Source organism: Carassius auratus, unplaced genomic scaffold (genome assembly GCF_003368295.1).
Source record: "Carassius auratus strain Wakin unplaced genomic scaffold, ASM336829v1 scaf_tig00216014, whole genome shotgun sequence".
In the NCBI taxonomy this organism is placed as follows: domain Eukaryota; kingdom Metazoa; phylum Chordata; class Actinopteri; order Cypriniformes; family Cyprinidae; genus Carassius; species Carassius auratus.
This window is the reverse complement of record NW_020528362.1, coordinates 989158-1005510: the sequence shown is the minus strand read 5'-3', so window position 1 is coordinate 1005510 and position 16353 is coordinate 989158. Positions and strand designations below refer to the sequence as shown.

At 36.2% G+C, this 16353-nt stretch overlaps 1 protein-coding gene across 1 annotated transcript in view; it reads right to left on the bottom strand.

Moving 5' to 3' along the window:
- The window catches only part of LOC113096652 (Fc receptor-like protein 5), a 223646-nt gene that overhangs the window by 171159 nt on the left and 36134 nt on the right, over positions 1 to 16353 (bottom strand). The window contains exons 5-7 of the mRNA XM_026262065.1: positions 12773 to 13066; positions 12095 to 12358; positions 10395 to 10694 (exon numbers count right to left, since the gene is read on the bottom strand). Of these exons, the coding sequence (XP_026117850.1) occupies positions 10395 to 10694; positions 12095 to 12358; positions 12773 to 13066 (858 nt within the window). The remainder of the gene's footprint in view (positions 1 to 10394; positions 10695 to 12094; positions 12359 to 12772; positions 13067 to 16353) is intronic.

The following is a 16353-nucleotide window of genomic DNA, read 5'->3' as shown; positions in this document are numbered from 1 at the left end:
ATGCCTACACAAAAGAAAGCTCTGTAGGCTCTGCCTCGGTACGGTTTGTGTCAAGCCATTCATTAATCTGGGCTTTGTTTCTTGATAATGATTGATCTTAGACTTTAAGAGCATTATCTGCAAGTCATTTTATGACCGTTAACTATTGTTTCACGTGTGTTTCCCAGAAATGCGATTATGTTAAGTGAATTTTGGGGAACCGCACGTGAAACAATAAGGAATGATCACAAAATGACTCGCAAACCTGGCCCTGTTTAATGAAGATAAAGAGAAAATGTAGTAGAAATAAACATAGGACTATTATGTTGTTGTAATGTTCGGTTGACCACAGCGGAGAGGGGCGTTTAATTCCCGCCCACGTGTAGAGATCGAAAATTCAAGTTGTTTATTTGTTTCCTGTCCTTGAAAGTAAAAACGAAAAAAATTAAACCTACGTCTTGATTTTTCGTTTTGTTTGAATAAATGGAAAAATGAGGCGTTTTATAATTTTTAAGATTTCAATATTAAATTTAAAAGACAAATTATACGCAGGTACACGGACCGTACATGGCCCGGATCCCGATAACGCTCACTCTTAGCACGCTAAGAAGACTAGAAAGATATGTCTTTTTGTTTTTGTTCCTAAGTGTGATTCCCGAAGTGTCCCTTAGGAAGCTTCTTAACACGCTGCCTCTTACATCCAACGTTACAATGTCGCTGTCCTGAGTGAAAGTGCTGAATTAGTTGGCATCAATTGCTCAGAAATCGATTTTCCACTTTATGTGAAGGTGCATTACTGCCTTAAGAAAGACAACACGTTCTATGCAAATGAAACATTCCTCAAATGATTCCAGTAACATTTATTTTAACATAGTTTAAGTTATCAGTATAATATAGACTCTAAATTAAATTATCAAATGGTCAGTAATATGTTCACACGATATTTCATGACGGTTAGACCAACCGGGTATCCCTAGCTAATCATCCACCCTCCTTATCCCGTTGTGCTCCTTCTTGACATGGGTTTAACGACCTCTAAAAATTATGTAATAATTGTTTATATTAACGGTAAGGTACTTTACAATCAGAATTGATTGGCAAGCAGCTGCAGTTACTTCTGTTTAATGCGGTGTTGATTTGTCACAGTCTTGTCTTTTTGTCACTGTCTTCTGTGAGTGTTGTGTTTGTTTGGTGCCATGTTCTCTCTTCTGTAATTTTCTGACCCCGCCCACCTTGTCACCTCATCATTGTTTTAGTTGCTTCACCTGTGTTTCTCCCTTGCTCCCGGACTCATTTACCTTCACTCTGCACACCTGTAACTCACTTACACACACACAGCTGTTCCCCATTTGTTCATTAGTATATCTTTTTGTCTCACCCACCTCTCTGCCTGGCTGTATTGTTTAATGTTACTTGTGATTTGTAAGTGTCTCTGGGTCTTGTGGTTTTTGCATCTTGGGTTTGTTTTTGCCGTGTTGGCCTTTGTGTTCTATTAAAGTTAATCTTCCCTGCATTTGGACCCAGACCCTGTTCTTTCTTTGCCGGCCCGTGACATGATTGCCATTGGTTAATGTTTTCAATAAAATCAACCTATCTACTGAGAGTTATATACAGAATATGGTGGGGAAGAAACGTTAAAAAAGGGCACCAAGTTTTTCGTCAGAAGAACTTGAAGTTTTGCTGGATCTTGGCACCAGGAGATCACACCCCTATGGTCTACTATAACCTGCACGTTTATGGGATGCCAGCAATGGCATGACAGCCCTGGTGCACCTGTAATCCCTGGTATTGCGCAGAAGGGCATTGGTTCAGTGTGGACGCATCTCCACACCGAGGTCTTGCTTAGGACGTAGCCCTCTCCCACGACCTTGATGAAGCTCTCTGTAGCAAAAAAACTTAACGCTGCAAGCAGCTGTACTTCAGGGCTTAAGGCAAAATACAGCTGTGTTAGCCTGGCAAGCACAGGTCTGAGAAGGTCCAGCAGCTCCATAATGAGCTGTCTTGGGAGGCAAAAGTTTTGCTGAATAAAAAAAATTGACATTGACTAAACGTCTCTGTGGCCGGCCGCCGTGTTTGATTCAATACAAGGACAAGTTGGATCGCTGCGATACTTGTTTGCTTATTGGACACCATGCTTACCCATTTATAGATCTTAGCCATTTAGAGCCAAATTGTTTGCCAGATTGTTATTATCAAAAGTGATTGCCAATTTAAACACTTTAATGACATTACGAAATAGCCTAGGCTAATTACCACCATAGTTCTGATACCAAATAAAATCAACTTCATAAATAGGCCTGTATCCATAGCGAACATATTTTATTATTAGTCTTAAAATGTCAGAAACATAAAATCATTGTTGAGCCACAATATTGTCAAGTTTGACAGTGCGCTGCGCTGATTTCTAGATTGCTGCACAGTGACGATGACTAGCGTCTTGAGCTCAAACAATGTTAAGAGAGAGAGCTTAGGGATGGTCCAGAACAACTTTACAAAAGTGTGACTTACAGAAGATATACTTAGTATACGAACATGTCAGGAATCATGCCATAACGTTAAGAGAGAGTTTAAGGAATAGGTTAAGAACTACTTAGTGGTAAGAACGTTTTGGGGAACCGGGCCCATGTCAGTATAACTTGTTAGTTATACTTCAGTTCATGTGAGTTTTGTGAAAGAATAAACACATCTGTCAATTACTAATTGCTCATTAATACAATTAGTGACACAATAGAACAGACCACACTTTCTCTCTCACACACGCATTTTAGGATCTCTTTTCTTTTTAATGGCAGTCTAAATGTAAATGTAAGTGTTTATTTTATTTACTCACCAATAAGAACGATATCAATTTGCGTCTCATGTGAGGATGAGGGTCTTCCATTTATCAATACTTTACACGTGTACTGATCCTGATCAGACTCAGTAGCTCCTCTGATAGTGAGTGTGTCTGTGTTTACAGTGTAACGATCAGATGACTGTAACTTTACACTGTCTTTATACCACTCATATCTCCAGTCTCTGTGATCAGACTCAATCACACACTTCAGATTGACCGTCTCTCCAGTGAAGACAGATCTGTCTGGAGTCACAGTCGGTGTAGATCTGGGGGAATCTGTAGAAGAAAAAAAAAGGTGAATATGTATTACAAATTTCAGTTGGGATAAGAAAAGAAAAATCCTCCTGAGGGCACAAGAGGATGCATCGAGCAAAATATTCTGCACGTTTCTTCAAAGCATCATAAAATAATACGATTATCTTTGAAAAAAGTGCATACTGTTTAAAATAATGTTTATAAACTACATATAATTAATAAAGTTTCTTAATTCGAAAAAAACAAAAATAAATCAGCACCATGCATGAATGTATAGTTTAATACAATGGACCGACCAATCACAAAAGTAAATTACATTTTCATTTCAAAACAGGAATGCAGTGTGATGGGAAAAGTTCAGTAAAGTCTTGAGATATGTTTTTTAAAGTTGAACTTACATTAATTCTACATGACTTTCTAAACATGACTCTCTTGTGTGAGACACGATTGCATCGCTGATAGATGTCTCTCTAGAAAATGTGATAAATATGTGTTCTGTGTGAACGGCTTGTTTCAGTTTTGATGTAAACAGCATCTTCTTCTCACTGATGCTCTCGTTTTTCACAATATATTGAATGAACAGCGTAGCAGCGCTGCATCGAGTGTGTTCAGCTGGACAGACCAACACAAGCATTAAAGTGCATCGACTCTTACATCATCTGAACACATTCAGGAAATACTTTATAAGAATCTGGATTACTTAGCAAAATCAGCAATTTATCTCACAGAGACCATCAAGACATGGATTATGAATTATTATTTCTAAATGTGCATTTGTTTTTCATTGATTTATCAACTCTATTACTGAGAAGATTGGATATGTCAGGCCACATTGCTTTTTAGTCTCAAAATGAGGCATTGCTCCTCCCCCTTAATAACATCAGACCAATAAGATAATTTGCTAAATGTACTGTTATGGCAACAGTTCAAACATATTTGCAGTCATTGGCTGTTAACTTTTAAACAGAAGACACTCAAACCTTAAAGGGGGGCTACAATGGTGTTTCATGTATTCAGAGTTTTTCAGTGTTTAACATGAGTTTATGTGAAACTTTGTTATGTACCATTTAAACGGCCCATTTGACCTGCAATCACCCTACTGTACACAAACTGTACTACTGTAATGTACACACTACACTGTAAGAAACGGACAGTGAAATTCACGGTAATTTACTGGCAGCAAGTGACAAGTAACTTACTGTAGAAAAGAACTACAGTAATTAACCGACAGTATTAGTTAAATAACTATCCTCACTGTGTGTTCAATTACAGTAGCAACAATGAAACTTCAAAGCACTTCTTTTTACAGCAATACTGTTTTAACTATAAAATGAATCCCCCACCCCCCATAACACTGCTTGAACTTCATAATGTGAAGTCATCACACTGCATTTAAACATTTTTGACAAACTGACTTCACATACCCCTAAATGAGGACAGGTGTAAGCTAACACATAAGACAAAAATACATAGGAGAATAGATTTCAAACAAAAAAAAATGTTTTATTTTGAATAAAAAATGTGGGAAGGCTTCAACTGAGGTTCTTTCCCAGTTTGGGGAATCATTAGTCTCTTCCTTCCAACATGTGAATGAAAAGTATCCCACTGTCAGTGGATAAGAGAGGAAAACGTTGTGCATAGCTATACAGGTTACAGTTTGCACATTACATTCTATTATAACATTTTTTTATGTCAGTATTATTCATTTCAAATAAAGGCTATTTCTTCAGAGGCAAGAAGGTCAGCTAAAAAATATAAACTCAGTTTACTTAATGGATAAATTCCATTAGAAGGAATTCTTAAAAGACCGTTATTCTATCAGAATCTCACCTCTATCTAGTTATTCTGCCGGTCAAAGTCAGTGAAGTCTCTCATGAATACAACAACACGTGGGTTCATATAAGATGTCTAACGCTGTAAATTTTTCCCAATTTTCCTGCTTGTCTGGACCTTGCTACTACACTTGCTGGACTCAGGATTAACATTGGATCAACAGAAGATCTCTGCTAGTGTCATATTTGCTTAAATCTTATGTTTCTTTCTGCCAGATCCAAGAGAATTAGCAACTTCAAATGAATCTTGATACAAGATTATGGATACTGAGGATGGTGATTCCTGGAACAAATTATTGTTATTGATGACTTCACCATCTCTCAGGTCTTTCCGGCACATCTGGGGTTGTAGGTGTGTCTGATTTTGCCAGGAGATATTGCTCTTGAACTGAGGTCTGAGAGAGTAATCCCTTCACTGTATCTTTAAAGGACACATACTCAGACATCCCAACCTGCTGTAGTCACCTTCTCAGTGAGACTTTGCCTATCTGAATGGGAGAACTTCCCTGCGCTTAGCCTCCCTAACATGTTGTGGTCCCTAAAAGATATAGCATATAGCATTATTTCTATAAGCTATAGGCCTATGTAATTATTTGTCAACTATGTTTAAATATGTAGATTACTTTTAATATTTATATAATCTGCTTATACAATTTATGTAAACTGCTTTTATTTATTTTCCATTGCAACTTTAAACAAGTCAAAAGAGTTTGTTGTTTTCATGTAGCCTTGGCAACTAGCCTGAATAATATGCAGATGAAATTAAACTTGTCAACTCACCTCAACATACCTTTTGCAATCATTTAACCCGCCATGGGCAATGCTTGAGCAAGACTGTCATTATGTTTTACATCTATAAGACAGGGGTACACTTTCGTGTAGTCTGCCGTAAAAACGTTTTTTTTTTTTTTTTTGAGGCACTTTCCCTCTGCCATGGTGCTCCTGTTTCTAGATAGACATAACTGATTAATTTTGTTCTGGAGAAGAGATAAAAGCCCGCCCACACTGACAATTGATTGGTTGATTTGCAGAAACAGGCCAATCAGGATGCTCTCTGTCTGACATTAGCACATTAGCACACAGGCAAGGTCCCCTCTCCCTCTCTGTGTGCGCGCTACATGGTTTGAAACACAGTATCTGTTTCGCATACGTGCCTTTTCTCGCTCGGTCTAGATTCCGGGAGATTTTAACTAATTTGCGGGTCTCAGGGAGCCGCTTTCAATATGCGGGAGACTCCCGGAACTTCCGGGAGACTTGGGATGTCTGCATACTGGCAAACCTCTCTTTTCCATTTGCACTAATTCCCATATAAACTGAGGTTGGATCAACATGATTGAATTTACACTTGAAGAATGATTTTCATGTTTGATCAGTTCTCAATACAAAATACTTCAGGGGTCTGTTTCACAAAGGAGGTGAGAGTATGTTAATCCTGAAATGAGGGAAACTCTAGGTTTTCTGTTTTCAGAATGGGAGTTTTGTCAAAACCGAGAAAGCAGGGTAAGTCAAGCCTGTTTCTGAAAGAGAGCTAACTTATACTCAGAGTCAGTTACCATGGTAACTTACACTATGAACCTAACCCAGAGTTTCTTTCAGTCTTCTCCTCGTCATTTTTAAACACTTCATTGATGCATGCTGGAAAAATGCTCTTCTTACTAAGTGTTTTTTTCTTCTCCCTACCCCCCAAGTACAAATAAATATATATTACTAAGAGCAAATCTACTGTAGCTCCGTGTAGGCAGTAATGTTTTGGGCACGGAAAACTAGCTTACAACACGATAGATGGGGTTAGAGTCTGGCTTTAGACCAAGTATCTTATATCGTTTTCTTATATATAATTTTTTTCTTTTTTTTCTTTTTTTTATATTTGTACTTGTGGGGGAAAAAAAGAAGAAGAAAAAAAACACTTAGTAAGAAGAGCATTTTTCCAGCGTGCATCAATGAAGTGTTTAAAAAGAGGAGAAGACTGAAAGAAACTCTGGGTTTACCGAAGAAAAGCTGCTCCTGACCAGGTTAGGTTCATAGAGTAAGTTACCTGTTTCAGAAACGGGCTTCACTTACCCTGCTTTCTCGGGTTTGACAAAACTCCCATTCTGAAACAGAAAACCTAGAGTTTCCCTCAGGATTTGAACAGAGATGACATCACTGAATTCAATGATGAACTGCCTTTAACTATCATTTTGCATTATTGAGACACTGTTTTCCAAATGAATGTTGTTCAGTGCTTTGACGCAATGTATTTTGTTTAAAGCGCTATATAAATAAAGGTGATTGATTGATTGATTAACATACTCAGGCCCCAGAGAGGGTTGCTGATGTTTGCCTGCCATTCTAGCTCTGTCTGAGTAACGCTCTCGTGAACCTCGCGCCGCTGTTTGAACTTTGACCCGAGCGGATAAACAATCCTAGTGCCTCGATTTAAATGACTAGTGCGTTTTCATTTGCCTCAAACATTATCTCAAACTTTTATCTAACTTTTCAATTTTATCATTTATCGAGGAAATTATCTATGTATCGTCCAGTCCTACAATTAACTGATATTAGAGAGCAGTGAACATGCACTTACATTTCAGGTTTATTTCAAGTAAATACTTCAAAACATCAAAAACGTTCAGCTAAAAATAAAATGAAAAAGGTTTGTGAATCACCGCTTTCTAGAAACAGAGCACTGCATGTAGAAAGAAAAATGACTAAAGGCCATTTCGAGAGCGATAACTTTAAAGAAAACTGTAAATAACAAAGTTTTCATAGTTTTAACTCTAAGAGAGCAGCGAGTTACATCACAAAAATAATAATAATCGCTCTGCACACTTTAAGCTTCAAAAACACCCTTCAGGAGTCTACGGGTGACGTCACGGACACTGCGTCCATGTTTTTATACGGTCTATAGTAGAAATAAAAACTGTATGCTCAGTGGTGTGTAATATAACGAAGTAAAAGAACTTTACTTACAGTATCCTACTTAAGTATTTTTGGGGATTATCTGTACTTTGAGTTTTTATATTTCAGCCAACTTTTACTGTTCAATATTTCCAGATTAAAATGTATACTTTTACTCCAATACATTTCCCCAAAGTATATTCGTTACTTACAGCAAAATAGTCAGAAGAACACAGACTGAAGGAAACATGTTTGACGAATCTGTGGTCTGACATTAGGCCCTGTCCCTGTTAGAGTAATAAATAACGGTCTTATTAAATATCACAAATATCTTATAAAATTTGTATCAACGTGGTAATATTATGTTAGAGATATCAACCATTGGTTGATGACCATAATGTTTGTATAAACTGTAACAACTGGTCAAATGTACACCTAGGTCATAAAAACAGTAATGATACCTACACTTAAATGTTTTCTTCTCAGACATGTCATCAATTGCTCTTGAGAGAAATCTCCTCCCATCCGTTGTCTGATTGGCATTTCACGAGGATTTCTGGGTAGTTAAAGTGTGCGGAGCCTGCATCTATGAAGATGGGTACACGGGTACACTCGACCAGAGTATGTGAGGAGCGTGTGACTCTGACTGGAGCGAGGAGAGGATCTTTTAAAAGTCTGAGCGTCGTGGTTCTCACTCGCTCCATCACGAGTACAATCAGATCTCTCCGATCAGAAGGTTATAATGATGGCCATAACTGAGCAAGAAGTTTAAGGCTAGTTCTCAAGGAGATTGTCTGTTGCTTTTACTTCGGGTTACAGCATGATTTAAACATATTCAGCACATTCACATGCAGTCGCTTTCACAATAACGCATTAAAAAAATAATCTTACCGTGCTACTTCACATCTGTATTTGATTTTGAATGGGAAGAAATCTGTAAGAAATGCATCGATCTGTAGATAAAATGACTGATGAAAATGTACTGTTATTTTCATCACAAACAAAATTTGTTAAAAAAAGAATTTGAGCGAGAAGCTTCGAAACTCTGTGTGAGAAAAATAAATCTACATTCAAATGAAAAAAAAAAAAAAAAAAAAGTGTGGGTTAGCATGGATGATTTACGTGGCATTTAATGTGTGTGCAATGTTTACTGTAACTGACAGATTCCAGCCAAAAAAAAAAAAAAACAACTCAGGAGTGAGTAGTACCCAGGGGGGCAGCGTTTCATATTTTATTGAAGCACCCCTGGGTGCCGCCATTGGCTAGCGGACCCCCACCTGCTGTTAGCATTGCATTGACTCCCATTCATTTTGGCCTCACTTTGACAGCGAATGACTTTACATCTGAGGCGTTTAAAGACTCAATTTGTCCATTCATTATTTCTAAAGTAACACGAAAATGTATAAAATGCTCCATTACCTTGTATCTTACATTATGGGCCGTAGAAGCAGTTTTTGTAAAAAATAGGCTAACGATTGCGTCATAACCTGCGACTGAGAGAAATTACTGTATGGACAGGAGGAGAAGCTCACAGACAATCTTTTACTGTCTATGAGGCTTTCGGGGGGACGTGGAGGCATAAAGTCAAGGGAGAGTCCATAAAAGCAACGGGACAAAATTATTCAACAACGTCTGCAAGATTCGGTGGGTGATCCAGATTTCTCTTGGCACAGCGATTAGAAGATTTACAGGTTGCTCACGTGACATCTACGTCATCAAGCTCAGTCTGAGTCTGTGCAGTCGATGTAGTATATGGTGCTCCAGGAGAGCTACCCTCCTGCAGACTTCAGTTCTAACCCTGCTCCAACACACCTGTCTGTAGTTATCAAGTATCCCTGAACACCTTGATCAGCTGCTTCAGGTGTGTTTGATGCGGTTGGAGCTGAAATCTGTAAGACGGTAGCTCTCCAGGAGCAGGGTTGGAGACCCCGGTATAGGGTGTGAAAACTGTACAGCTGTGTATTTGTACAGAAAAGTATTGCTTGACTGAAGTAAAGCCATCTCTCTCTTTCTCACTCATGCACACTCACTCACAAACCCAGGGCAAACACACACAAACACAAACACAAACACACACACACACACACACACACACACACACTCACACACACGCGCGCACACACACACTAAAACAAATTAAAATCTGTATTTAAAGTTTATTTTATTTTATTTTATTTTATTTTATTTGTTATTTCACCCTGATAATCTGACAGAAATGTCTTGTTGTGGCTCAGAAATGTGCTGAACACATGCGGTTCATGTATGTCTTTAGTCTGTTGGCTCTTTAGGTTTTCACTAGCACACATCATTTACACATTTTGCATTTACTGTTGAGTTTTGAGACTGTTTACATATTTGTACAAACATATACAAATAACCCAAATTACAAAAAAAGACTAAAACTAACACTGAAACTAATAAAAACTAAAAACTTTAAAAAAAAAATAAAAACTAAACTAGCCAACCCACTTTAATTAAAAACCCACAACTAATTAAAACTAAACTGAATTTGAAAACAAAAAGTCAAAACGAAATAAAAATTAATGGAAAATACAAAACCATAATAACCTCGCAGCAGAGAGAGTTCATGAGGACAATGATATTAAACTCACCCTTCACTGAGAGAGAAACAGCAGAGCTTGATTGTGTTGAGACTGATCTTCCTTCTATGTTTCCTCTACACGTGTACTGACCCTCATCAGATGATTCAGATCCTTCAATAGTGAGAGTGTTTCTGTTTACAGTGAGACGCTGAGACGATATTGAAGTGTAGGATGTGGTTCCTCTCCACCCTTTCTTCCACTCATATTTCCAGTCTCTGTGATCAGAATCAATCACACACGTCAGAATCACTCTCTCTCCAGTGAATACTGTATTGTCTGGAGTCACAGTCAGAGTAGGTGTGGGTAAGTCTGTAAAGATAAAAACATAAAGTGACTCAAACGGCTTTAAGAAAATAATTATATATTGTTTTATATTAATATATACTTTTACAATATGAATATTATACATAGACTTTGTCATATTTGATAACATCAGTCATGTTCTGGTTTGTTCCTGTGGTCAGTTTTGTGCTCTCAGTGTTTTCTGGAGGCTCTGGCTCCGTCTCGTCCTCAGACAAACACCTCTGACTCGTCATAGAAAGCAGAATGAAGCTCCTGCTGAAGGAGAGCTGAACACCTCCAACTACAACCTCATATGAGGAGACACTGAATCTCCATCAACTTCAGCAGACGATCTGAAGACTTCAGCAACTCATTTAACATCATCATCTGGAAGTCACCTCATTTTCATCAGATATTTAAGATATGTTTGTAGAATAGCCTGAATGAAGCAGTGATTTTAGGAGTCTGTGATTTAACACTTTATCTCATTTCTGCTGAGCTTGCACTGATACCAAGGGCTCTTTTATGCCACATGGACTTTAAACATGGTCTTTAGATAAAAATAATAAAGCAAACACTGAATAATCCAGTCCACCACTTTTACTGAGAGAACAAGAGATGTGACCATGAAGAAAAGGAGGAGAACATCTCTGTGTCTTCACTGATTCTTCAAAGAGAGAGACACGTTTCCCAAACTGGGGTTCATGAGGGAACTAGCAGGGGTTTGTGAGCTGATGACAAGCTAATAATTAAATCATGAAAATACAAAACCAGGTAACACTTTAGAATAAGTTTCCATTAGTAAATGTTAGTTAACTACTTAATTAACATGAACGAAGCAAGAACAATCCTTCTACAGCATTTATTAATCTTAGTTCATGTTAATTCAACATTTACAAATGCATTATTCAAATCAAAAGCTGTGCTTGTTAACATTAGTTAATAAACTGTGAATTATCATGAACTAACAATAAATTACTGTATTTTCATTAACTAATATTAACAAATATTAATAAATACAGTAATAAATGTATTGTTCATTGTTTGTTCATGTTAATTAATACATTAACATTAACTAATGGAACCTTATTATAAAGTGTTACCCAAAATTAAAATAAATAAATAAATAAAAATAACGATGAAGAGCTGAACAATTTTTTATTTTTCAGATTCCAGCGACGCATTTAAAGCGTCAGCTGATTAAACTACAGCACACTCATATTCAACAGAACATAATTATTCTCTGATGTTATTATTCACTGATACAGATATTTTCTTATTGTTATTTTCTTGATGTGAACAGGTTTTAAAAAGTGAATAGTTCAGTCCTCTGCAGATGAAAGTCGTGACTGATACAGAAGAGAATAAGAGAAGTGTTGATCCACAAATATAGATTTAAAGATCATTAACAGAATCATCAGACTGACCTGATACAGTCAGTGTAAGAGCAGCACTGGTGTGTGATCTCTGTGAGTCTGATCTCTCTCCTCTACAGCTGTATTCAGTTCTATCAGACACAGATGTGATGGTGAAGACTCTCTCAGTGACGTTTCTGATGACTGAACCATCTTTAAACCAGCTGTATGTCCACTGAATGTCTCCTCCTCTCTGTATGTCACATGTGAGAGTGACTGTCTCTCCTCTGAACACACGCTGATCTGGAGACACCTTCACTACAGGCTTAGGTCTCTCTGTATTAATACACAGATGAGGAGATATTGAAGAAACAACATCACTGTATCATGATCAATGTTATTAACTCAAAACCTCTTCATGAGAGAGAGAGAGAGATTAAAAAAAAATACAAATAAAAACATATTAAACTAAACTTAATAAAATTATTTTTGATTTTAGTTTTTATTTGCATCAAACATATTTGTAAATAATGGTAAAAAAAATGAAACATTAATATTCATATCCAGTCTACATCTCTTTTTTGTTTCAAACAACTGCAGACTCTACATCATTTACATAACGTATCTAATGAACAAAATACTGTGCTGAAATTCATAAGAAGTAAGATTTATTCTCAAAAAAAAAGAAGTCCAGACAACTGGAAGTGTGACAGTAGAGAGAGTTTATGAGGACAATGATATTAAACTCACCCTTCACTGAGAGAGAAACAGAGCTTGATTGTGATGAGACTGATCTTCCTTCTATGTGTCCTCTACACGTGTACTGACCCTCATCAGATGATTCAGATCGTTTAATAGTGAGAGTGTTTCTGTCTACAGTGTAACGCTCAGGCAGCTGTGATACTGAAGTGTAGTATGAGTTTCCTTTCCACCACTCATATCTCCAGTCTCTGTGATCAGACTCAATCACACACGTCAGATTCACTCTCTCTCCAGTGAATACTGTATTGTCTGGAGTCACAGTCAGAGTAGATCTGGGGAAAGCTGTGAACAGAAGAAAATAAACTCTGAATATCTGACTTCATGTAGTTGATAGTGATGCAAATGTGGTTAAAATTTACTACATCATGAATAAAAGTTGTAATAAAATGTTTTATTAATTTATTTGTTTTGTCAATTCAGCTGTATTTATGTAAATGAGAAAGTTATTAAAACATTATTGAACAGTTGTTGTTCTGGTCGGTAGGTGGTTTTAATAAAGCATTTATTTTAGAGATCATTATGATAATAATCTTCAGAGAAAATGGTAAAGTATTTTTATTTTTTTGTTGTTTATTACAAACTCTCCTGGAGACAACAGCAAAAGAAAAACAGGCAAGGCCTCAACAAAATTAAGATTTGACAATGAAAAAAAAAAAAAAAATAAAATAAAATAAGGCATTGTTCTCAAATAAATAATATGTGTTACAGGACTACAAATATTTTAGCAGCATCACAAACTTCTACAGTTTGTTTAGATTTGTTTACAAGGTTGAAGGAGGATATTAACATACATAATTCATTTTTAAAACAGTTTACATTTAGCAATATTTTTTTTCCATTTATTTTTGTGGATGTGATATTTACCCATAACAATGATGAGGTTAATCAGAAGTGAAATATCCCTCCTCAGTTTAGAATTATAAATAAGAATATCTTCTATTGTAAATTGTTCAAGTTCACTCATTTTATTATTTAAGCAGCTCATCTTGCCAGAACTTTCTACTAACTGAGCGAAGGAAGAATAAATGCTCTGTTCGTTCTGAGTTTTCATGACAAAAGTCACAAGAGCCAAATTCAAAACCAGATCTACCCCTCAGTGTCTCCAAAGATGGATAGTGGTTAAGAACTTAAATTACATTTATTTTACTTTGAGTGTAATTGGCCATTTTATACATTTCCAGAAAGTTTTTTTTCTGCAATTGCTGAATATTTTAAGTTTTATCTTCCTGTCATAATCATGATATTGATATATATATATATATATATATATATATATATATATATATATATATATATATATATATATATATATATATATATATATATATATATATATATATATATATATAATATGGATGGATGGATGGATGGATTTGATAGAATTGTATGTTTATTATTATTAGTCTGCAGTTTAAAAAAAAAAGTTATTATTTATCAGTGGAGAAGTCAGCAATTTCATTTGTTTTGTTTTTTTTGTTTGTTTTTTTTTAGGTTGCTAAACGCAACGACTGATTCAATCAATAGTCGACGGTGCAATCCATTACTAACAAACAGGGCTGTGCAGAGACCTTTGGAGGGGCAGGTGCTCAAAGTATAAAAGGGGCACATGGAACAAGGTTTTAAATGGCGCTGTTCAAAATATCAATACAGCAATATAATGTGATGCATTCCTTGCGGATTCACGTATCGATATGGATGGTTATGTATTGATACAGCAGCAAATGCTTTGAAGCAAAGAAACAATAGAGAAGACAATTTTAAGTTTAAAATAATAATAGCTCTGGGATTAGAAACTGAAATGTCTTAAATTGTCCCAACCTGATGGCTTTTTCTTCTCTGTTTCAGCATTAATCTATTATTTTAACCATCACTACTACTCTTGCACCTAATCAATAAGTCCACCTTAAATATTGATACAAAACATAAAAAAATGATCTACTGGAATATAGTGTTTAATATTATTATTACTGTTGTAGTTGTTATTGTTTAATATTGAACACCTTTGCAATGTAAACAAATGACAGGCTACATTTGTTATTCATCTCTTTCACACTGCACTTTGATGTCAGGTATATTATGCATTTTTTATTGACACTGATATTTTTACATTTATTTCCAGAGAGATATTATTGAGTTTAAAGGCTAAAGTGGTATTGCTGTTGTAAACACTGTTGCTATTGTAGAAAAAAAAATATTTGCGTCACATTTAAAATATAATTATATAATTAATTCCTGAATTTTTATAATAATTCAGAGAATGAGAAAATCTGAATAATCCTTACCAGTGTTGTGATATTTATTTTTAAGGCACTCAACGTGTTAAAAAATAAATAAGTACTGTAATATAATAAAAGTTTAGTCAAATAACATAAAAAAGACCAGACCCTTCGATGCCTGTGAAACCTTTCTCCCTCAAACAGCAGGCTAGTGTTAACTACAACAGGCTACACACAGCAACTTATCTGCATGTTCTCACATCACATCGTTCTTGTAAAATAATAATAAGTAAATAAACATCAAATTCACTTAGCTGAGAATGAAACACCACTTACCAGCTGCCACGGTTCTGAAAATACAATTAAAAATGCGCGTGCGGCCTGAAGAATTTTCCCGGTCAGGTGAAAGGTCATCATATTGATCATTTATTTACGACTAAATTATTATTAATACATTGTAATAATATTATGATTGGGCGTTGGCAGGCATTCACAAAAGGGTATGTTATTACAAAAAAAAAATTTGCTTTGACAAAAGGGCACTTTTGGGGCAAAGGAGCGGTGCTCAAGTGAACCGGTTCTTTCGGACAATTCGATCAAATAAACTATTTGAAAAAAAAAAAAAACGGTTCACCGGTTCTTTTGCGCTCGATGTAATGTCATTAGCGATGACTGCCCTTAATTCAAGCCTTCAGTTTACCCGCGCTTATAACATAAGGACAGAATCAGTTCAGAATCAATCACAAAAAGAATCAGTTCGGTTCAGACGAGCTGTGAGTCAGTCTGCTTCACACTGAATCACACATGCGCAGTATCATCAGCTCCTCGGTTCTCGACGAATCAGACGCGTCTGACAGAAACGGTTCTCATTGAGCGCTTCATAACTCCTGACCTGATATTTATATATACTATTCTTCAATAAATATATTTGTTTGACAGGGAGCTGTGTGCAAACAGGAATATATATTGTAACACCCCAGAAAAAAGGGCACTTTCTCTCCAGGAATAAAAAGGGCAGGTGCTCAAGCCCCCTTCTGTGTGAATTGCTAGATTTTTTTTACCAGTGTATAATTTTTCAGACGCTTTGTGGGTATAAACCCAGGAAAAGGGGACAAAGGCTGCAAAGGGGAAAAGAAGAAGAACTGTCAACTCACACATCGCCAGCCTCGTGCGCAAGCTCATGGACTTTCAGTGGGATTTCATTTGAAAATGGTGAGTAAGATGTTTATAGGTGCTGGTCACACAGACTGATATATTTCAAATGTTTATTTCTTTTAATTTTGATGATTATAACTGACAAATAATGTTGAAATATATCAGTCTGTGTGTAATGAATGAATATAATACACAAGC